At 33.6% G+C, this 25,373-nt stretch overlaps 2 protein-coding genes across 2 annotated transcripts in view; both read left to right on the forward strand.

The window, feature by feature from the left end:
* LOC106712217 (protein dachsous) overlaps positions 1–25,373 on the forward strand; it is a 234,886-nt gene that overhangs the window by 99,933 nt on the left and 109,580 nt on the right. The gene's annotated exons all lie outside the window — the stretch shown is intronic.
* On the forward strand, positions 11,767–13,588 carry LOC123720905 (DNA-binding protein HEXBP-like). The gene is made up of 2 exons (XM_045678746.1): positions 11,767–12,154; positions 13,262–13,588. The coding sequence occupies exons 1-2, from the start codon at positions 11,779–11,781 to the stop codon at positions 13,303–13,305; spliced, it is 420 nt and encodes a 139-aa protein (XP_045534702.1). The 5' UTR covers positions 11,767–11,778; the 3' UTR covers positions 13,306–13,588.

Here is a 25,373-nt window from a genome sequence, read left to right on the forward strand (position 1 = left end):
AAAACTTAACTTAATTTTTTTACCCCTTATTATTATATCCTTCCTATATTGTTTCTGCATTAGAGTCTTTATCTTGAGTGAAATAATTAACAAACCTTTTCTGTATGACAGATTCTTTGTAACATAAACTTTTCAAACAAAATATGAATTAATAAATCTCCTAAATTGATAGTGACACTTTATATCTTTGCACAAAATAACAAAAAAAAAAAAAAGTTTCACATCGATGTCGCTAATTTAATTTATACGATTCATGACATCGTATATTTTTTTTCTTTCGGGTCGTGCTAACGCGCTGTCGCGTTTTACCTTTTCGTTCAATACCATGTGGTCTTTATTCTCGAGCCTTTTAAAAGATTATTATCGTTAGTCATTTAAACGAGTGAAATTTTTAAACGCTTTTCGAGGAAGTTTTAATTTTCGATCTTTATGATTTGTATGTTAATAAACTTTTTTTTAGGTTTTAACTACAATTTGATGTTTTTAGAGGTTCAGTGAACTATCTTTTGTTATACATCAGCGTGTATTTTATTATTGGTTGTAAATTTATAAAACAGGACAATTTTATGTGACTTGGACTGGACTGTAAAACGAAGCTGTAAAATGTATGCCGATGAGTTTTTATGCGAATTTTAATTGTAATTTTTTGTCTAGACGGAATAACTACTCATAGTTGGGTGGTCTAAATTACTTTACTTAATATGGGTTTCATCTACATTTTTTACAAGTTGAAAAAAAAACTCTTGTAAAAATTCAAGTTCGATAACTTAAACTGCATTTAAAAGCTAACAGTTGAGGGTTTTATTTTTATTCATATTGAGAAACATACTTCATAGAACGTATAAATAATCGAAAGGGTGATTTAGTTAATATTCGTTTCAAACATTGTTTCTTTGTTAAATTGTTTGGACAATAACAGAAGCAAATTAGAGTACAACGTAAGCCGTGTAAACGCGTTGTTTCGCACGGTGACATGTTGCGACACAGACGCAAATTAAACTGAACACAATGCGAAGTAATTACCGTAGCAAATAATAAGTGCAAGTAACATACCCTCCCCTTCCCCCGCCCTCCCCTTCCCCCATCCATCCCTCAGGCAAAGCTCCCGACTCGGCACCCGCTCCCGAAGGTAATAAATAATAAACACAATTTCTTACAATAGAAAAGCATAAACTCAAAAATGTCAACAAAGCCTTTGCGAGCACGTACTCGCAATATTATGTTAGCACAATCTGTAATCCTTATTACAAGTGTGTTAAGTTTCAAAATGGTATATTAAAATACTATTAGAAGTTGGGGATCGTAAACGACTAAGAGTCCCGAGGTGTACTATTGCGGGTTTTAAAATATTTTCTCTGAAAGTAATTTGTTTGTTGTGCGCAGAAAATAGATCAAAAGTGTTTGCAATGGACCGATGATTGCTGATATTATAGTTTTTTATGTTCTCCAATGTTACTGGAATATTGTAAAAAAAACCAATTCAAGTTTAATGTTCTGTAATGTTATACTGCGGCGTTACTGCTCACTTACAATAATATTAAAGTGTTGTATTACAACAATACTGAATCGACAGTTGTTTTAGTAATTCAAATTGAAATTTATATATATAAAAGAAAGTCGTGTTAGCTACACTATTTATAACTCAAGAACGGCTGAATCGATTTGACTGAAAATTTGTGGGCAGGTAGCTTAGAACCAGGAAAGGGACATAGGATAATTTTTACCCTGTTTTATATTTTTTTTTATTCCGCGCGGACGGAGTCGCGGGCGACAGCTAGTATACAATAAAAAAGTAGCCGTCAGTTTTTATGTGTTGTGGAAAATGATTGTTTGTTTGTCTCGATATATTAAAACAAGTAAAATCGGTGTTTTATGAGAGCTCTAATAATCTCTAATTCTAAATTATCATAATTAGAAACATTTCGTAATTTATATTCTTAATCTGGGTTATTATAAATATCTTATTGGTTATATAATTTTCTAACAGATGGCGTTAGATACACAATAAAATTGTAATGAAATAAAATCTTAATTTTTTAAGTATAAAAATTTTTATGATTGATAAAACATCTAGAAATAAACTAAAATTACTATGTCAAAGTGTAAGTCCGAAAGAGTAATAGTTTTTTAGTAAATTGTATCACACAATTGTAAACTTTGTGGGATAATATAGGGCAGGGATTCCCAAAGTGGTCAATATCGGTTTCCTAGGGGTCGACATAAACGAAAACTGATTTTGGGGGTCGACGAGGTCTAAAAATCGACTCCTATTAATAATAGTCTGCTAATTTAAAACATTGCTAATTCTCACTCTGTCTTCTTGACCTATGTAAGTCAGAATGAAAAATAAAACTCTGTAGCAGCTGTTTTAAGTTAGCGGTCCATTTTGATTAAGGGGGTTGATCTTAAAAGTAATTTGGTCTTGGGGGTCTGAGGTAACAGTTCATTTTGGAAAAGGGGTCACTTACCCAAAATAGTTTGGGGATTCCTGGAATAGGGCTTCATTCGATCGCGCTGAATGAAACTATTAAAAAAATAGATACTCTTTACTGATGATCTTGAAAGTAAATGTTCTTTTTAAAGTAAATATATCAAGCGTTTTACTTTAATGGTATTAACAACTAATACGTTATTCATTTCAAAATCATGTACAATTGTTTAAACATGAATCGAACCTAAACTTCGTATAACAATATGAATTGACGCGTCACATTTTGTCCGGTTTTCGTATAAGCTCAACGTCACCATCAGTGAAATTAAGTCGTGTAATTTCAAATACCGTTCCAGACTTCAAATCCTTCCTAATACCGTAACGCAATAAGGCTTAACCTAAACGGGCTCGCCAGTGTAGATGTCGCATTGGAACTGGACGGTTCAGGTATTCCTCTGAATTTCCAATTACTGCCATATAGGGTGGCCGGCTATTGTACCCTACCGACCACTTGCTTACTTAGACGACAGCCCGCCTCTCGATATGGTTATAACATCAAAATTTTGTAGTGTGCGTTTTAAATTTGTATAATTCTAATCCTTATATGTTTTATTTGGTGCTTCTCTACAAAGACTCAGTAACTAATTCTTGGCTAACTGCTGACACATAATACAAGTAAAATCATAATTTGTTGACTTTGCAATAGTAACGGGCATGATCTTCACATGACGTCTTCTACCGTTCTTATGATAAGTTGTAGCAAGGAACATGAAAGTGGCTACTTAACTAATAGGCTTTCAAGAAGAGGTTACTACGTTAATTGTCTGCAACGTGCCAACGTACGGCAATGATCAATTAACATTGTCAGTTACTCTATGTTCCATATATGGGACCTTGTAAAAAGGCCGCTCTAAGAGTATTCAAAACTATCTCTGCCTTTTCTGTTTGTACTAAAACTATGTAAAAACTGATGTATAAAAGTTGTATGAGTTCTATTTTATATGTTTGCGTTGTAAAATAAATGGTTTGTGCCCGTTGAGCATAGTATTATATTCCTGTATATAATGTAAAGATAAAATTGCAAACAAAAAAGTCAATGCGAAATCGAACATCCACCCTTTCCCGACCTAACACCATATTTCCCACTCTGCGCGATCGGTTAGCCCCTAGGCGTGACTCTCACCATTCAACAGGCCCCATATTTGGTGCCACTTGGTGCCCATTTAGTGCCTAGTGACAATTAAAGCTACCGTGGTGGCTCTCTGGAATCACGAGCTCTTATTAGCATGTTCAGTTTCACTTTATTTATCGTCCTGCAAACTGTATGCGTAGAATCAGTTCTAGATAGCAGCAGCAGATAATAGTAGCTAAGATTATCTTAAAGACTTAGTTCCAATTTGTTATTACCATATAAAAATATATTGATGAACATTTTCCATTGTTTTTTTTTATGAATTGTACAAAATCTAATATATAAAATTCTCGTGTCACAGTTTTCGTTGCCATACTCCTCCGAAACGGCTTGACCGATTCTCAGGAAATTTTGTGAGCATATTCAGTAGGTCTGAGAATCGACCAATATCAATTTTTCATTTTTTTTTAACTGCGCGCGGACGGAGTCGCGGGCGACAGCTAGTTAATTATAAACATTGTAAATAGATACAATTAAAATGGAATTTACAAACTAAAGTCCACGACTTGATTGCTGTAAAAAATAACAAGAATTTTTATACATCAAAATAATTTTATTGTGAATAATAAAAAGTATAACATTGTATTTACATATTTCAACCTTGAAGGAGTCAATTATGGAATGAATTAATGACTTTTAAATGCTTAAACGCAATAAAAACTTATATCCATTAGCACTGTAGTAATACTACTATGCTAAAATAAAATGTAGCGCCTACGAAATGTATACTTCAAGAGACTGTCGACATTTTAAATGTATAATTAACAAAGGTTCGCTATAAATGTGCAATGTTCATTACGATTAATTTGGCTTCGTACAATCTAGCAATTTGCGGCTCTCTTATAGTCTCAGAGTCGTAAAACCTACCGATTATTAAAGTTAATAAACATTTTATAAAGTATAATTTAATGACTATGTTGTTTCTTTTTTTTCGATCGTAAATTCATCTAATTTTGTTTGCTTTTAGTAATTGCGAATACGACTTTTATGGCTTTTGAGTCAGTTTTATATTCTTTTTTTTTAGATTATTTTAATTTTAAATTTTAAATATTCCTACAAACAACTATTTAACAAATATTATACCGCGAAAGTTAAAATTAACGTCGTAATATGACATTAAACAGTTTTGTCAGAAAGAACGACATTTTTTTTATAAAAAATTACATCATTTTATTCTCCTTTAGACGAAAGCTTTTTATACGTTTTTATTGATATTAAATACTAGCTGTAGCCCGCGACTCCGTCCGTGCGGAATAAAAAAAAACATAAAAGTATGTCTATGTCTTCTTCCAGACTATGGTCTACATCTATATGCCAAATTTCATCGAGGTCCGATGAGCCGTTCTGTAGATACCTTCAAACAAACTTTAATCCGTCCATCCATCCATTCATCCAAACATTAGCATATTATAATATTAGTAAGATAATATTGGTCATGCATAAAAACCATTCAACGTTTGGCTTATTCTTATGAAAATAAATTGCAGAACACATCTCATACACGAGGCCGTCTTAATTAAAGTCATGAACACAGTCATTAAAGTTTTTTATGGATTAAGATCCTGCAATAAAGTTTATAAATTACAGATAAAAGAAAAGGTGGTCTGCAGGAGCAGCGCAGCAAAAAAAAAACTAGTAAGCTAGCTACAAAATAAAATTGAACTTAATATCAAATGTGTTACAAAAAGAAAACTTAAAAACATGCAATTTCTCTCAACTTTTATATGCAACATACTAACTGTCGCCCGCGACTCCGTCCGCGCGGAATTAAAAAAAAACTTTATTAGAAACCTATGTGTTCTTCCAGACTATGGAACATCCGCCATTCTCAGTTTTAAAACAGTTTTAAATAAATGTAAGGCCGAAAATTTAAAAAAGCTTTTCGTGCTTTTAAAATCATTACAAGTCGTGTGTCTAATGCTGCATGACTATATAATAGATTTGTGCATTTAAAAATGAAACTAGTCATCTAAGTAGTAAAGTTGAAATTCATTTATTTAAAATGTAAAGTCCGTCATTGGTACGGTCGAGATATGACTTTTTGTTCTTTGGAGCTTTTTTATAAGCCTCGCATAGTGGTTAATGGTCGGTACAGTAATTTGGGTACGGGGGAAAGGTGGAAGGGAGGGGGAGGTAATTATAGGTCTACCTGTGTCATTGTCGGTGTTTGTTAGGCACTTCTAATTCTGGAACCGAAATTGAAAAAAAAAAAAAAATCGTATCGTCGTGGAAACGCATCTTTGTGATTTGATTTTATCCCTACATTAGGTTTAAAGCCGATTTTCAAATTATATTTTGATTATAAAAAGGGCCCACTTTGTATGCTCACTTAATAATAGTTGGGTTTGTAAGGAATTATTAGCAGATGGATTTACAATGCGATGGAACGCAGTTGATTCGATTTTAATTGTTTAAAAAGTTAACTGCAATTTAATCGTTGATTTATTTTGAGTATTTGCCTGCTAAAGATCGTGAACGTGAACTAAGATGAGATGCGTTCTAAATGTTAAACATTAAATTGTTTGAATATTACCGAGCCTATAAATGCTTAATATGAATAGATAAGGTACATCTGTGCAGGTGTGGCAAAGGTAAGCCACGCCTTTACAGAGCACGAAAGTTAAATTACACAGTTTTATGCGGTACATAAATAAAGAGGAATCTTTTCACAGATTATTTAATAATAAACATTTTAAAACTAACTTAAACTGCAAGAAATGTATATTTATTTTTATATTAAACTAGCTTTTACCCGCGACTCCGTCCGCGCGGAATCAAAAATAGAAAACGGGGTAAAAACTATCCTATGTCCGTTTCCTGGTTCTAAGCTACCTGCCCACCAATTTTCAGTCAAATCGATTCAGCCGTTCTTGAGTTATAAATAGTGTAACTAACACGACTTTCTTTTATATATATATTACATATATATATATATATATATGTAATACGAATACATGCTATTACTGTCTACACGGTAAAGCTACATATTTTCTGCTTCACGATTTTGTAACAAAGACAAATAATGTATCACGAAAAGGCACACCTAAGCTCAAAACCTCTATTATATCTTGAAACAACCAAATGATACACGAATTACGCAGCTAGGTATGTTAATAGGCTTCCAAAATCCGATGCCTTATAATTTTGTTTCATATCATTACGCGGCCGGCTCACGGGATCCGGATGGATAATGACCCGACGAAAAAACCTTACAGTAATGACGAATCGCATAGATTAGATACACACAGAGTGTTTTATTATTTTTTTATATTTTTATACGTGTGTTATAAAAGTTAAACTACTCTGGTCCTAGTAAAGAACAAATGCGTTTACACAATAAATAAGGAAACTTTTCATTCGTACGTGAGTTAATACTTGACAACTGTTGAGTGGTCGAGTCTACTGCCGTGACATTTTTATTATATTCGTAGCATATTGTTGTCTTTGTTTTATTCGAATAGAGTAAAAGGGATGGCAATATATTTCATACGACAGCAAACCCACTGTAAGATTGACTCTAAACATTAATAAACTTATTTGATACTTAGTCGGAAGTTATGAAACGTTTTCTTGTGGAATATTAATTTGCACCTATTTTAGTGTATTTATGTATTTTAGTGTATAAATTTCTGTTGACATTCATGTAATATTAAAGTTAATCAAAATTAACACAAAAAAACCTTGTTATGAAAAGCTTAAGTGAAAGTTAACATGTTAAGAATTCTTAATTTGTAAAATCGATCTTTACTTCTCGATAGCATCAAATAAAACTATAACATACATTAAACTAAGATATTCAATATAAGATAATTTCGTATCAAAATACAAGTCCACGCCCATAATATCGACGTCCGATCACTTTATTGCGATAAAAAAACCAAAATGGTTACTGGAAAACGCAACTCGAATATAATTATTTTGCAATTTAAGTGCCTAATGTTAATAATTAAGGTTGTAGGTCACCTTGACAAGTGCTTTTTTGTGAATTGGAATTTAAATTTTCATAATTTTTTTATTAATATAATCTTTTGTGTCGAAATTAATGTGTATTAAATTGCAACAATGTAAATTATTTACAGATTTAGTTTTGAAATTGTCACAATGATTATAAAATTGAAAAAAAATAACTAGGTACCTCAATTAAGGTTGTGAAAACACGTCCATGAGGCTCAAGTGTTGTGTATTTTATGTTTAATTCGAGTATTGCGTGACAGAAAATGCTTTTTTTTATTAAATAATAACATGATTAGGACAGTTTACTGTCACGGAGTGGGATTAAGATGCAACGTTTTGAACTTGTCTTACAATATACTTTTTTTCCGTACAGACAAAGTTGCGTACAACTGCTAGATTCAATAACAGTTTGTTGTCAATATAGAGGTAATAATTGACTTTAATTATTTAATTTTGAAAATAGAATATATTCTTTTTTTATATAAGAGAAAGTCAAATGAGCAGTGGGAACACCAAAGTGTTCATCGACATCCATGTACATCTGCAACTTCAGAGGAACCGCATACTTGTAAAAAACCTTTTCGTGTGTCTGCTTACCCGTTAATATCTCAGTTCTTGTTGAATTTTATGGAAGTGAACGCGGATGCCATCGACATACAAGTGACTTTATTTTTACTTACATTTTAATTTAAATTAAAAAGCTATAAAATATGCAAATGAAGTAGGAAGTTGTAATTGCGTATGTCACATTAAATGGCGGTCAACATTAATGTATGCACCATAAATAGTAATAAAGAAAGGGCATTGTTTGATGACAGACAACAGAAATAGCATAATATTCAAGGTGAAAGATTTGCATCTTTTTAATGTTATTACCAGCCCCATCGGTGTTAATGTCGTTGTTAAGTAAAAACTTGACTTTTATAGTCTTGAACATAACCATTTAAGTCTTGATATTGCAACGTATAAGTCATGTTAAACTGATTTTTCAATTAAGAAAACGAAAATATATTTTAAACCGCCGTTAAGATGCGTCGTTTATTGCAAGATAAATTTTAATCATATTTTGTTTTTTATAATGCCCGTTATTCAAGCATGTTTTATTTATCAACTTCATATTATGTATTTTTCTTGAAACGAAACGAAAGACAATAAGCCTTTGACGATAAGAAAATTATGGAAAAATCTATTTATGAATAATTTTTTTAAACAAATAAAACGTTTAGTTAGAACAGATGTTTGATATATATTTAAAAAAAAATATGGATAAGAGAGATCGGACAGATGGATAATGTTTTTCAAAGTTGTGTTGTATCAATCAATCTATTCTGTAGTGACCTTATGTAACCTAAAAGCCTACAACGATTCTAGTTTGTCATTTTTTTTTATTATATTATAAGGTGGCAAACGAGCAAGCGGTCACATGAATTCGCCGAAATGGCGAAGTGACCGCTGCCAATAGACATTCGCAAATGCAGATGCGTTGCCTACTCTCAATCGACGAAGGAGGAGACGCACAAAAAGAGAATATTTAACCTTCCTATGCATCTCATCCTCCATCAAATCCACCTCCCCTTCCCATCCTTTCCTTATTAGAAAAGGGGTTGGAAGTGAAAGAGGACTAAAATTAGGCCTCCGGCACCACACTCATCAGACGAAACGCGGAGTTACTTCCGAAAATTGTACATATTTTTCAATGGAGTGTCATATTGTAACAAAGCCTTGTATTATTTAGAGGTAATTTTATGTGTTGTACAAAAAAGGTTTTCGTTCATTTAATTGTTATTATTATATCATTTGTAATTACATAGAAAAGTGGATACAAACAAACAAAATATTAAAGTTTTCGTTCCGGTGTTTACGTGAATATTTTAAATAATACGAAGTACGTCCATGGGAATAGGAACACAACCAAATTGTTGGCAATCAGACTAACGGTAAGTGGGATCGGTTCATTTCGTTTACAACCAAAATTGATTTTGATTTAAATTACATTTAAGGCGAAGGCGGGAGTTAAATCTATTTTCAGTTTTATAATTTGTTACAATCTCTTTGTAAATATTAATTCCATGTGATTTGAGTTTATTTCAAATACTTCTAGATGTTATAAATTATCATACTGACTGGTTCTTAGATTCGTAATTTGAACATACTATATTTTGCTTTTATATGTAACTAGCTTTTACTCCGAAAATAGCATATTTATATATACAATTTTTATTTAACCCTAGATAAAAAATTATCCTATGTCCGTTTCCTGGTTCTAAGCTACCTGCCCACCAATTTTCAGTCAAATCGATTCAGCCGTTCTTGAGTTATAAATAGTGTAACTAACACGACTTTCTTTTATATATATAGATAGATGTATTTGATTGGAGTATTTTTGCCTGTAGAATTACGATGAGCACAAAATTAAAATTGTAAAAAAAAAATACTTTATCTTTTACTGAAACGTGATTCCATATTAATTTTAAAAATCTAATTTGTATTCCTAAACACTTTTTCCTTTTTAATTCACACGTTAATCCAAGTTAAGAAATTCAATTAACCATCTCCGTCTTAACCGAGTCGGCCACATCAAACCCGGTTTAACTCTTCGTTATTAGCAATTCGTTATCCCCGTACAGTATTACGACGTATCAATAGATCCGTGTGCTCAATCCAGCATTTACAATAGTTTAATTGCCACAAATTACTCTTAATGGCGATCCGCTGTGTTGATGAGCTTAGAGCAGGTGAAAACTTCGACGAGCTTGTAAGTGTAAGATTACGAAGGCTTACAATTATACCCTTTTCAACTTGTTTGTACATAATTATATATATTTCATTTTAGAATATATTGTAGTTTAGTATGTCGGAGGAAGTCATTGAAGGAGTTGCTTGTTGATTGTACCTTTTGTAAACCTTAATTGAATTTAATACGAATTTTTACATTGTTATAATTCCTAAAACATATTTCTGAAAACAAATTTGTAATTATAAGAGAAACTAAAGAAAGTAGGAAGTTATCAAGTCGCCGTAGTCAAATGAATTACTTTGTACGCATAATGTGCAATGTTTAATGTTTATTGAAATTTAAAAGCTTTTCTAATCATTATCAGATTCTAATTTTAATTCGATTTTACTTTATTAGTTACGTTTTTCTTAGATTAAATAACAATATGATTGTAATTTAAGTAATGACCAAAAAGAGCAGAGCACTTGGCTAGAGTGTGGTCGAGGCGCCATCTTTATATAAGGTACAGTTGTGAGGGAGCTCGGTGTTGTTGTGTGGATGCGATCGAGTTGGATCCTTGAAGTTTGTTCGCTAGTGGTGTTAAAGATTGGTGCTTTGAACTCACTGCTCGGTCTTAAAAGTTATAATTTCTCTTTTCATTATTAATTATCGATGTACATTGAACTATTAAGTACGTGTAACCTAAAAATAACGCGTAACTGTGATTTTTAAAGTGATTTAACGTGCTCACATTAAATTAAACATTTTGAAAGACTGTATAAACGTGTTTTGTGCCCGCACTTCACCCTCATGACGCCCACCAAGTCCGGAACTCCTGCAAATGATGTCGCCGAGAAAAGTATTTCTCCGACATCAGAAGTGGGATCGGTGCCGGCACAAAATGAGGATCTACGGACACCAGCAGACGACGGATGGAGTGCACTATTCGAGGCGCAGCAAACCAGCATGCGGCTGCTAGTGGAGGCGCTATCCAACCCACCGAGAATGGAAGACAAGACCATTACGCTGCCTAAATTTGAACCGGAAGATGCAGACAGCGACGCACGTGCCTGGTTAGCAACGGCGGATATCTGCTTATCGGACCGCGATATACAGGGAAGTCAATTAGTTCTTATACTTAGTAAAGCCATGAGAGGTTCAGCTGCAACATGGTTTTCTCAAATAGCTTTTCCTAATATGAAATGGATTGAATTTAAGGAAATTTTTCTTTCCCGCTTTGATACGCTTGAAACATGTGCAGCGACGATACTAAACACGCTTAATAGTAAACCACAAGAAGGTGAAAGCCTCGCTGCATATGCGAGTCGTCTGTTTACTTTGCTTATGTCACGTTGGGGTAGCTTAGGAAAGGAAGAGATAGTGGTGTCGCTAATACTTGCACATATGGGGCAAATTGAGCCGCGACTACAACGTCACATATTTTCGGAGGATATAACTACCCGTATTAAAATGCAGCGACAGCTGATGGCCTTTTCTTACCGCAAAAGAAGTTACCAAGAGGCAGCGAAAACTGTTACAAGCGCCGCACATGATAATAAACGTCCTAGTTTAAGTTCGATATCAACCAAATGTTACTCTTGCGGAAAGTTTGGTCATAAATCTTTTGAATGTTCCAGCCGACCGCAAGACAAGCAGCAAACAACTCCGTTCTTCGAGCGCCCCAACACGGCCGTTGCTTCACGGACCTCTGTCACTTGTTTCAAGTGTGGTGTTGAGGGCCACGTGGCAACACGTTGCTCAAAGACATTTCCGGTAGCAGGCAGCAGCTCCCAACCCAGCGTTGTGAAGCGAGTGGACATGTGCGATGTGAGACCTGTCACCGGAATAATCACTCAATTTGGTGAGCAGCTCTCATTCTGTTTCGATTCCGGTGCTGATTGTTCCTTAATGAAAAAAAAAGCGTCTCTCGCAGGCTTGTTGGCGTATTACAGCATGCAATTGTTACATTGACCGGTGTAGAAAAATCTAGTGTATAATGCGACTCGCAGATCTTATGTAGAGTCACTCTTAGTGGTCATGACGTAGAAATTTTATTTCACATTGTACCTGACGATTATCTAAACAACGACGCTTTGATAGAACGCGACCTGTTGGCCTTAGGGTTATCAGTACACATAACGAGCGATAAACTCACTATTGTTGAGAAACCATTTCAAGTCAACATTTGTAACGTAGGTAGTGCGGTAGTTGATTTTCGTGACGTAGATACCGATATGCCTGATGATCTCAAACCACAGTTTCTAGAAATTCTTAACATCTTTAAAGGCTCGTTCGTCGAAGGTACGCCTACTAGTAGAGTAAAAACTGGTGAACTAGAAATTAATTTAGTAGACCCTTCGAGGTAATTGAAATACTAGACGGTGACAGGTTTCATCTCAAAAGTTTGAATTGTAATCGCACTTACAAATACGCTAGAGATCGCTTACGTCCACTTCCCCAATCTCATTTCCCAACTGAGCTAGATCCATGTCTCTCAGATGACTGTGATGGTAAGACTTCCGTATAATACTTTCTGTTTGAATGACTGATTATGAGTGTAGTGTCTTGTGATCAAACCTAGTAAATTTGTCTAAGGTACTTTAGCACCGAGTACATTGTTGAAGTTTGGTGTAGTTTTGTTACAGGCGTGGTGGCCATTGAAAGTCAAACCAGTTAAGGGCGAGGTGGCCATTAAATTAACAGTTAAGGGCGAGGTGGCCATTAAATTAACAGTTAAGGGCGAGGTGGCCATTAAAAATCAAACCAGTTAAGGGCGAGGTGGCCATTGAAAATAAACTATTAGAGATAAAGGCGAGGTGGCCGTTGAAAGAAATAAGTTTACAAAAGGCGAGGTGGCCTATGGATGTTACTGTTATTATTATTATTGTACTTCTGAGGTTTTTATGGTTGTGATATGTTTGTTTAGTCAACAGTAGCCGAACTCTACCGAAATATTTTCTTATTTCAGACAACGATGATGCGCGGCCTTCAACATCACACGAGGCCGTGTGATATGTCAGGACGGCCGTGTCGGAGGAAGTCATTGAAGGAGTTGCTTGTTGATTGTACCTTTTGTAAACCTTAATTGAATTTAATACGAATTTTTACATTGTTATAATTCCTAAAACATATTTCTGAAAACAAATTTGTAATTATAAGAGAAACTAAAGAAAGTAGGAAGTTATCAAGTCGCCGTAGTCAAATGAATTACTTTGTACGCATAATGTGCAATGTTTAATGTTTATTGAAATTTAAAAGCTTTTCTAATCATTATCAGATTCTAATTTTAATTCGATTTTACTTTATTAGTTACGTTTTTCTTAGATTAAATAACAATATGATTGTAATTTAAGTAATGACCAAAAAGAGCAGAGCACTTGGCTAGAGTGTGGTCGAGGCGCCATCTTTATATAAGGTACAGTTGTGAGGGAGCTCGGTGTTGTTGTGTGGATGCGATCGAGTTGGATCCTTGAAGTTTGTTCGCTAGTGGTGTTAAAGATTGGTGCTTTGAACTCACTGCTCGGTCTTAAAAGTTATAATTTCTCTTTTCATTATTAATTATCGATGTACATTGAACTATTAAGTACGTGTAACCTAAAAATAACGCGTAACTGTGATTTTTAAAGTGATTTAACGTGCTCACATTAAATTAAACATTTTGAAAGACTGTATAAACGTGTTTTGTGCCCGCACTTCACCCTCATGACGCCCACCAAGTCCGGAACTCCTGCAAATGATGTCGCCGAGAAAAGTATTTCTCCGACAAGTATATCTGCATGTCTGTTAGAGTAAACTGTATTGAATTTTTTTTAACTAGAAATGAAGAGTTTTAGACATAGCCTCAATGGATATCTCAAGTAGTTGAAATATGATCCAAGCCACTTAAGATAGTTGTATATTAAGCAAAGCTAAATTCATTAATCCAGCCGACCGGCCCGTCAATGCTGACTGACAGGGCAATTGACGTCACGCGTCGAGATCGACCCTAAGTGGGCGATTGTGGCAAGATTAATTGTGTAAAACAGTACCGTTAGTCGGTGTTGGACCAAAGTTCTAGTGGAAATTATTTTAAGACTTAAATAAGTTGTAGTTATCGTGGCACTATGGAAACAAGGATAATCTTTTTGTATGTACTTTGTTATGAAGAAATGTTTTTTTTGTGGCGTCTTGTGTCATAATAATCATTAAAAAGAAATCTAGACAGTAGTGTTTTATTTTGAATTATTTGAATGGAAACATCTGATGTCTAATCAGGATTATTTATTCACGAACCATAACCCCTTTCGCAAGACCCAGTATGGATAGGTACATAGTCGTATAAAAAATAATGTTACAAAGTGTTTATTGGTGAAGGAATTTTCTGAATGGCCATAGTTGTTTTTGATTCAAGACACAATAAATGAACAAACAAATTTTCACTCACTTCTTACTAATCGTACTAATATCATAAAGGCGAAAGTTTAGATGGATGGATGGGTGGATGGATGGATGGATGTTTGTTTAAAGGTATCTCTAAAACGGTTCAACGGATCTTGATGAAATTTTGCACAGATGTAGAACATAGTCTGGAAGAACACATAAGCTACTTATTACGTTTTTTAACTAAGCGCGGACGAAATCGAGGGCAAAAGCTAGTTTTAAATATTTTCAGATTTGCCGACTTGTTTACAAGCCATTACACTATCATGGCTTATATCTAAATTACATATTTGTCTTGTTTACAAGGCATTAGGGTATCGTGCCTTATAAATAAACAAATTCCTATATTTATCTATAAACGATCCTTCAAACACGTGGCGTCTTTATTATCCAAGGCTCTTGTTATTCCATAAAAGGCTTTAGGAGCGCTAATAGGAATCCCGAGCAAGTAGCATGCTCAGAAGGTGGCTGTGCTTTAATTTGCCATTAATTACACTATAGCTGTAACGTAAAAACAAGTAACTAGCCTATTATGTCGACTATAGTTCCCTTATCTAGCGCTTGATGCATATCATTATATTTAATTTAAACTAGCTTTTAATGCGGTTGCGTCCGTTTCGTATGATTATATTTCATATAAGTAACAAGCATTTGTTTTACCATACGTGCGTGACAAATAAATTCAAAAACTACTGTGGCCCTACTACGCATGTTTATGACAATCTCCAATTTTGTCAAACTAGTAGAGATTTTTGGTGTATACGCCCGACACAAATTTTGTCGATGACCATACAATGACAATTGTCACAAATGCTCATGCAAGGCCCACTGGTCTGGTTTCGAAAATTTTCACTTACTAAATGCTACTTTATCTTTGAGTAATAAGGGCCATATTTATTAGTAGCTGTGCGTGCGACTTCGTCCTCGCGAAATAGTGTCTTTGGGTAGCATATTTGTATTTTACACCCTTGAGGGTAAAATTATTACAAACTTCAATGTCATATTAAATTATATCCACCTAAAATAAGTTTCAAACTTGTAGCTCTACAAATGACAATAATCCGTACATTTCTTCATCCCCTTTTTACCCCTTAGAACCCTTTTTTCGCATTAAAAGTAGCCTTTGTACTTTCTCGGGCTTTACAATATCTGTGTACCAAATTTAATTTAAATCGGTTCCGCAGTTTTGCCATATAAACGCGACCGACAGACAAGTATTGGATTAAATTATTAATAATTAAATGGGCACACAAAGCCGGGTCATATGCTTGTCATTAATATGTATTCAAGTCGCATTTGATGTCGCATGTTTAAAGCAATGAACGACTGTATGTCTGTAAGTCGCATAATAAGACAAGTCTAAGTTTGTATTAGAAAAGATCTGATTCCATGACCAACTTATAAGGGTATTAAAGTTAATTACAGACGTGGATGGAATTTTAATTTTGTGTTAGTTTTTATTTGGTTCATTATGTTTTGTGCGATCTCACGTCAAGTGTGAATTTAGCAATTGTATTTACTAATGACTGTTCTTCAAGCGAGTTAATTTTGTTTTCTTTAGTTATTTTTATTTAACTAGAAACCATACAGAGAATTGGTACTCACCGTGTGTTTTTGAGACCAAAATCTCTGTATAAAACATATCGTCATCCTTGTTATCTTTCACCAAATAGTGATGACAATATATTTACACGGAGATTTCGGGCTCAGAAACCCACGTTTAATGACTTTTTTTGTATTGTTTATTTTTATTTTGCCATTGAAATGGTCATGGCAATTAAGTTAATGATTTTTGGAACGAAGTTCCTTATTGCGCGTTGTGAAAGGGGGCTAGACGGAAAAAATTCTTACGAAAAGTTGTCACGACACTTTTTGTTATAGTATGTTAACGACGAATGAGCGTTACTTCACCATGGCAACGACGTGACAATATATAACGAAAATTCATATAAATAAAATGTACTTTTTGTGAAGACTTAAGTTTTTTATTCATAGAATTATTCCTTGGTTCCTTCACTAATTAATAGAAAAGAACTTCGTTCCATCCGGGTGTCCCAATACACCTCTCCAGTTTTTTTTTTTTAGAATAATAGCCACTAATAAAGATTGTTGCACTCTATCTTAGTTTCATTTAACTTAAAATTTTAGATATAAATTTTATGTTTAGAAATAAATAAATTGTAAGCGCTTGAAAGGAAAGATAACAAATAAAATTAATATAAAGATTTCCCAGTAAGCTTGAAAAGTTATTGTAGTATTTTATACTTTCTGCCTATCGTTTATGGTTCAATTTAGTATAACAATAAATAAGTGACTTCTTTACCTACAGTTCTAATAAGACAATTTGGATGAACTCCGGTATTTGCGGGCAATTGTTAAATCGAACACGTTTGACTGTGACAGATGAATATATGATGTAAACATTGGTTTTATTCATTGAATCGTATGCAAATTAATTTTAAATCCTGGAATGAGTTGGAGAAAAAAAAAAAATCGGGAGTGAAAAACTATTTTGTTTCTTAATTTGACATTATCTTCAGCCCATTCATTTCTTTTAAAAAAGCTGAGTTACCAATACACCACGTTTATCCACTTTAAATCTTTACTTAAAGTCATCTGTCAGTAATAACACATTTTGTCGTAAAACTGTATAATTTCGTTCATCGAATATGTAGTAATTAGTACAGTTGCGGACGCTAGCGGTGTCCCGCTGCCGGCATGGCGGCCATGTTGCCGCCGGCACGGGCAGTGACACAGCGACGCGTGCTCGCCGACCGCGCCGCGCATAATTGTACAGCGCTTATTGTTCGTGCCAAATGACCGCTCGCAGCGTCTCTGATTTGTTGTTGAATGTTGTGACATTTTTTTACTTTCCAGTCTATTTACTCGTACATTGTAATCAAGATAACAGTTTTTAATTTAATTAAGACAGTAAAAAAACCTTTTAATATAAATGTCCTGATTACAAACTATTAACAACAAAATAACATGAACAACTACAACACAACTTACGCCCCTTAATAGAGCTACCTATTTCACCAATCAAGTCGGTTTAATTGTAGGTTTCTAGACCAAAATCCCTGTATAAAACGTATTGTTATCTCTGTTTTGTCAAAGATAATGTGAGGGATAACGATAATATGTTTTTACAGGGATTTTAATCTCAGAAATCAAGGATACTTCCGCCTAATTCTAACTACTATATATAGCAAATGTAATCTAGTCTGAAATTCTCATAAAATAAAATATTTACATACATTTCTAGTTGCCTATAAATTAAAACACTTAACCGAAGCAGTGGACGTGTCTAAACCCAGATTACATATGATAAGTCAGACCTTATTTAAATATTTAAATTTAGACATTTAGATCCTGTTTACATCAGAGTCGTAATAAAAAACTAATTTAATTGATATATTTTATCGGAAAACGCCCGAAGTCTGATTAATTCGTACTTTAATACTCCCCTTTCATTAATTATTTGAAACATAAATCAATGCTTGCATTTTTATATTTGCAAATTCTTTCTTAAATATATTATCTATTGCAGAACTATCTCGTAATTTACAAAAAGTGACTACTGATTTTTGAAGCAGTGCTAATGAATTTTGACTTCGGTTATTTCAGCAATCATTCTTATGTAATATAGATGTAAAAAGTAAATGTTAACTAAATAAATTAATTTCAGACAAATAAAGGCAATCGAAAGTCTAGTCTAAACTAGTTGCTAACAAGTTTTTTATAGTGCACTTATAGATTCTGTTAAAAAGTATTTTTTCGAGTGCTGTAAAAGTTTAATCCAGTTAAATTCATTCATCAATTATTATGTATTACTAGCTTTTACCCGCGACTCCGTCCGCGCGGAATAAAAAATAGAAAATGGGGTAAAAATTATCCTATGTCCGTTTCCTGGTTCTAAGCTACCTGTTCTTGAGTTATAAAAAGTGTAACTAACACGACTTTCTTTTATATATAGATATAGATATGAAAAGTAGAAATATATTCAAATCAAACGAAAGCTGATTAGGTTATTATTTATTTGGTCAATATCATTACAACGTTATTAATGAAAAATAAAAGCTCATCCTCGCAGACCCCCCGTGGCTGCTTAAGTTCACAATTTAAAGTTCCTGCCAAAAATAATTTATCAGGCCACCGCATCGGTCGATTATTCACGCTTATGACAAATGGTGGCGACCAGGGATATTTCACGGATTTGTGATTTGCAACTTTGTGCGTAGTCATGGATACCGTCGACGCATTGTATGAATTCTTTTACGTTTTTTAGAAGCTCGAGTGTAATTGATGATTCGATTAATGTATTCCTTAGGATATACGACGGTCACTCGTGTAGAATTTTATTTATTGTGTGATTATCTCAAAGGTCATTGCGGAGTTCGTTCAGACCTGAGATGTGATTAAATGCGATTGTTCGATGTTTTATTGTCGGGTTGCAGTGCAAATTTGACATATGATAAAGGAATTCCGCTGTATCATTGCAAAGGGATCGGAGTTTATATATTTCATTGATGTACAATTGAAACAATTTCATATTTACCTTAGCTTGTTAAATTACGACCAAAATATACCAGATTACTAAATAAAAGTATAAAAATATTCTGATAATTTTAAGCCTCTGGCTATTTTACTTGATTGCAAAAATCACTTCACGGATTTTAAACAAGGTTTCAAAATACTTCTTAAGTTTCTCTTCCTATTAAAACGTTTATAAATAATGATCGTCTAATTTAATATTAGCGAATTTGAATATAATTATGTATATTATGGTTATTAACATTCAAGATTTTTATCTGTGCATCTTTCAACAAGTAAGTATTCTTTATTTAATGTGTCGTTAAACAAATTATAATTTTATAAATGAGATTAATGGAATTTATAAAACGTTTTTGTTACAGAGATTCTTTGATTGATAAGAAATTATCTTTAATATCACAGTTCAATTTATAATTATAGAAAATATATTTTTATATATATTTTTAATGCAGTATTATTAAGCATTTATAAATTGATATACTAATATTTAAAAAAAAATCTAGCACTAATTAAAACAAAAGACAACTGTAGACCTATTTGTAATTAAGTTTGTTAAAAAAACTTTTTTAAATGTTCTGAATATATTTTCCAGTGTTTCGATATTTTTTTTCATAACTAGATTTAATTATCCATTAACAAACATTTTCATTGTACCAACTACTGCCATCTAGTAGCAAAACTTGATATCACCGGTTTATCGTCCCCCGAATCAAGAGGGCCATACGTATTTTCAATTTATTCTCATCGGTATAGGGTCAACGTATTCACCTTATCTCAAAACTGAAGGTTACTTGGGCTTTTTATCTAATTTGATATTAAATCACGCGCGGCTCGACATATCTGGGAAGACATCAGACATCTATTGGTAATGAGGGTTTAACAATGTTCATTTAACTTCAAATAATTGTAATGTTACGTTGCTTTATAAATATTTATTTTTAAAACGTTTGAAAGAGCCATTCAATGCAGCCCATTTTACTCTATTTAGCGTTTTTGCGTTTTTATTTCACACTAGCTGTCTCCCGCGACTCTGTCCGCACGACATTAAAGAACACTTAAAATTAGCCGTGTTTTTCTAGACTATGTTCAACATCGGTGCCAAATTTCATCAAGATCCGTTTAGCCGTTCCGGAGATACCTTCAAACAAACATCCATCCATCTAAACATTCGCATTTTATAATGTTAGTATGATTTAATTTTTTCTCTTTATTCCTGAGTACATTTTTTTAACCCTTTTATATTTAGTTGTACAATTTCTGAGTCTAATAACTAATTTTTCTTTACATTGTTTGTAAAGAATAACATAAATTAAAACTGTATGAAATAACTCTCGATTGAGTACCTTACAATGTAAGATACATAACTGTTGTTATTGTAGACAGCGTAGTCCATTGCTGCGCTAGTGTAGGAGAATGCGTAATGAGCCTAGGCTATATTCAATAGATGCGAAAGGCGCGATAGCATCGTAGCTACGATGGGATGAGTACACTAATTATGTTTCTATGGCGCGCGGGGGGTTGGCATTCCATTTGGCCGATGAACTTCGTACAGTGCATGTAGATAGTATAATAACTATTCAGAAATATTTAATAACGTAAGATAAATTCTAGTCCAACTCAAGAAGGGGACACTTTCCCTTCTCATCCTTATTAGAAAAGTGGACTTGGTGGAGATGATGTAGATGGAGGTTGACAATGGCTTAGTAACCCCTAATTCAGGGTATATAGTGAGCAGATGAATATACGTATAGTATAGTTTAGTTTAATGTAGTAGTAGTGTAGTGTAGTGTAGTGTATATATACGTATAGTGAGCTAATGATGATAATGTAAGCAATAATTAATAAACCTTAGACATTACTAATAATATTGTAATAACATTTCGTTGACCGCTTCCGTGCAAATATAATTTAAATACATAATAATCAATCGATCAAAACATCTAATAAATTATTTTAGGCAATTTTTGTATGTTCTGACATCTTCATCATATGATACGTACGCTATACTATGCTGCGAGATACGATAAATCATTTGAACTTTTTGCGCATGTCGCTTCTTATACATATAGTCATAAATAACTCTTATCTGTTGACTGTAGTCGACAACTAACGGGTGTTAGTACGGACGTACAACCTTATAGATTTTCCTTGATCTTATAACTAAAGGAAGTATACATACTGTGACCTATGTAGCACCATAATTTTCTTATGTCACTATTTTTTAGCGTATAAGTAAGGAAAAAGGTTCATCTTTTGTTAAGACCTTTTTCTATTCTATAAAAATGACTGCACCTTAAACAATTGCAACGTTATCAAGTTAAAGTCTAGTTCCACTATGAAAACTTTTATATAAGACATATTTTTCATACCTCTCATTCATTGCATAAAAATAGAGACAGCAATATGTGTGATTTTACGGTAAAATCAAATCATTAATAGCGAAAATATTTAGGCGCAAACTATCATATTCGCGTAACTTAGTTATCTTAGAGAGCTTCATTACAGGGCTCCTGTTAAAGCTGCATGTTGCTTAACACATCGAGATTGTTATCAGTAACTAAAGGCAGTCGGCGATCGCTCGCTAATTAATTAAAATAATATATCATTAAGCTCATCTCCGCATTCCAAGCACATAATGAGATATTTAAACGATTCTTATCCAATATATCCGATTTTTTATATTTATTATTGCTATTTAGACTTACTTAAATAGATACTGAGTAAGATTTTTTAATTTTAATATAAATTTAACTAAAATAAATATGTTTTGACAACTAATGCCCCTTTATTTGCATTCCATTTTTTCCTTATGTTCTTTATTTTCTGTTTAAACTATTTCCCTTTTTTGCATACTTCCTCTAAAATGGCTTTATTTTGCTAAGCTATTAGCTTATTCCCGCGTCTCCGTCCGCGCAGAATAAAAAAAATCTTAAAAAGTAGTCTGTGTTCTTCCAGACTCTGTCTTCCATCTATGCCAAATTTCATCAGGATTCGTTCAGACGTTCTGGAGATACCTTCAAACAAACATCCATCATTCTATCCTTCGATCCTACCATCCATCCATCTTTTTTTATATTAAAAGGTGGCAAACGAGCAAACGGCCACCTGGATTCGCCGCAATAGCGAGGCGACCGTTGCCCATAGACATCCGCAAATGCAGATACGTTGCCTACCTTTAATCAACGGAGAAGGGAACGCACAGAAAGAGGATATTTCTCCTTCCTATACGTCTCCTCTTCCGCCAAATCCACTTCCTCTTCCCATCCTTTCCTATAAAGAAAAGTATGGGAAAGGAAAGAGGACAAAAATTATGCCTCTAAACTTTCGTATTTATAATATTAGTAAAATTTGCGAATGTTGATGCGTAGAAACATCTCGTGACCCGCCAGCTGTTATTAGTTCCCATTCGTTTATATAATATAGTAAAATATAATATAGAAAAATTTACATATTCCAATATTACACGTCAGCATATCATTATTTATGAATTATTGACGAATTTAATGTTTACCATCTTGCATTTCGATCCAAGCTTTAGCAGTAATATGAAAAAATTAATCAATAAAATATGATATTTATCGGTTTAACGTCATTTTTAAGACAATAAATTTTCTAAACGCCCACGACATTTTTTCGTACGTCAGCTCTTACTTGCGAAAAATATGAATAATGGCAATACTGAGTAATTTATTTATACAAATGCTATTAAATAAGCTTCAGATTAAGTGTGTATAGCTTACGTCATCAATTTTCATACGCGTCACAAAAACACAATAAGAAACATGTACTAAACTGGTTAAGATAGAATCAATCGGGATAGATAAAAACATCGAAGTATATGATGTTGGCATGCCGAATTAAAAATTCATTAAATTTTTTTCGAACCTCCCGCAAATGGCTTTGATGACTTTTACGTTTTATCGAACAAATTCAAAAACAATTACATCAAAGCCGATCTATTGAAATGTGTTTTACATGTTACGGTGCTGTGTACGTGTGGGAACAAAAAAAGGTCGGTCGATAGAACGTGGATATAAAACGAATGTAGTCCCGTTGTCTATATAATAAAGCTCTGTCATCGATCAACGTCTCGCCGTTGACCTTGGCCGGAACGCAAATCTTTTTATGCTAATCGAAAAAGCTTCCTAACAGCAATACAATACGAGTGGCTTTTTATCCATTAAGGTGAAGGCTTACAATTCTAATATGGCTTCAACAATGAGCTTAAAGCGTGGCTGGAGTTTTGAAGCCATATTTGATAGTGTCAAAGATCGAAAATGAATCATGAGAAGTATACAAAATTACTGCATATGCAGATTGTACATGTGTATAAAAGTTGTCTAACTACGTTTTCAATTATTAATCTGATGCATAAAATGTATCAAAATTATTTCCGATATGAGTTTGAAACAAAAACAAATTGATATTTACCCAAACCTCTAATAACAGTACCTGAAATAATGACTATAAGTGACAATAACTACAAAAAAAATGTATAGTCTTTTGCATATAAAACTATTCTTCTTCTTACAGTGCCATCTTCTTTCGAAGGTCGGCGATAATTACGGCAACTTGTACCCTTGACACCGCGGCTCTGAAGAGCGGTACTCTTTCCGAACCACTGGCGCAGGTTTTTAAGCCAGGATGTTCGTTTTCGACCTACACTTCGCTTTCCTGTGATCTTTCCTTGCACGATGAGCTGCAGCATATATACGCAAATAAAACTATACGCGTCTGCAAATCCTAACTTACCGTGGGTTTCTGAAACCAAAGTTTACTTTTAAAACATGTTATTTCCTTTTTGACAAGGATGATGATATTTTTGCAGAGTATTTGGTCTCAGAAATTCTAAGTAAGTCTTCAAAAGCTCTATATTGAGTTTAAAACTTCATACTCCATAAAACAAAGCAAGTATGGTTAAAATAAAAACATTTCTTTTTATAACCTGCTACACTACATCAGGGCTGACGGTAATCTACTTAATTCATATAATCACGATCTATAGAAGCCGTGGCTTCATCTCGGGCACATTCCGAGTACTGAAATACAGTGTTTAATCCACAATATTTATCCGGCGAGTTACTTTCTGCGATGGCTTTTGGAAAATGAGTATCTTAATAATCTCGCATTACACTTAGACTTTTTCAAATGCTCTCGAGGTTATATAAAAAAGTCAATTTCGAGCTAACTACAGATTTTGTTAAGTAGATCAATGATTTACGAGTATAATAGTTCTATTTTAAAAGTGTAAGAAAGAGAAGTATCACTGAAAAGAGTGAGACATTTCGATATATATAAAAGAAAGTCGTGTTAGTTACACTATTTATAACTCAAGAACGGCTGAATCGATTTGATTGAAAATTGGTGGGCAGGTAGTTTAGAACCAGGAAACGGACATAGGATAATTTTTACCCCGTTTTCTATTTTTTATTCCGCGCGGACGGAGTCGCGGGTAAAAGCTAGTAATAGAATAAATTTGAAATTCATATTTCGTGATATTAAAGGGCTAAATGTTTAGTATGAGCAATATCGCACTTGATGTAATTTCAGTATTGGATATTAAAATTGGATAAGGTACTATTTAAGTACGCAATAAACGATTATCGTATTATAAATGGGAATGTTTATGGATGGATGTTTGTTTGAAGTTATCTCCGGAACGGCTGATCGGATCTTGATGAAATTTGGCACAGATAGATAGTCTGGAAGAACACATAGGCTACTTATTTTTTTACCGCGCGGACGAAGTCTCGGGCGACAGTTAGTAATATATGAATGCCAAAAATTAATTCGAACATTTGTATCCCTTATACGCATGTTACGAGTACACAGTACAGAACACAAGTATGGCGGACCTTTCATTAATAACAGAGAATTGCATTGCCCAGTAATGGACGGTCGGACACCGCGAGTCTGTAGTGTTGCTGACTTAGAAATTAATTAGATACGCTTCGCATGCCGACCTACACAGTGTACAGTCACGTGCAGAATCCGTTTATGCGACAATTTTTATTTTAACAATTTTATTCTTGAAGGTACTTCTATTCATTTGTTATTATACAATTTTTTGTTTTCTTAGAAAAGGTTATCATCGTTGTGTAAAACCT

Source organism: Papilio machaon, chromosome 7 (genome assembly GCF_912999745.1).
Source record: "Papilio machaon chromosome 7, ilPapMach1.1, whole genome shotgun sequence".
Classification (NCBI taxonomy): Eukaryota; Metazoa; Arthropoda; class Insecta; order Lepidoptera; family Papilionidae; genus Papilio; species Papilio machaon.

What these genes read in the sequence shown, in the direction of transcription:
- LOC123720905 (XM_045678746.1), top strand. Translation starts at nt 11,779, where the DNA reads ATGGCCTTTTCTTACCGCAAAAGAAGTTACCAAGAGGCAGCGAAAACT. An exon ending in CGGAATAATCACTCAATTTG is followed by an intron (nt 12,155 to 13,261) that starts GTGAGCAGCTCT and finishes TTCTTATTTCAG; the next exon opens with ACAACGATGATGCGCGGCCT.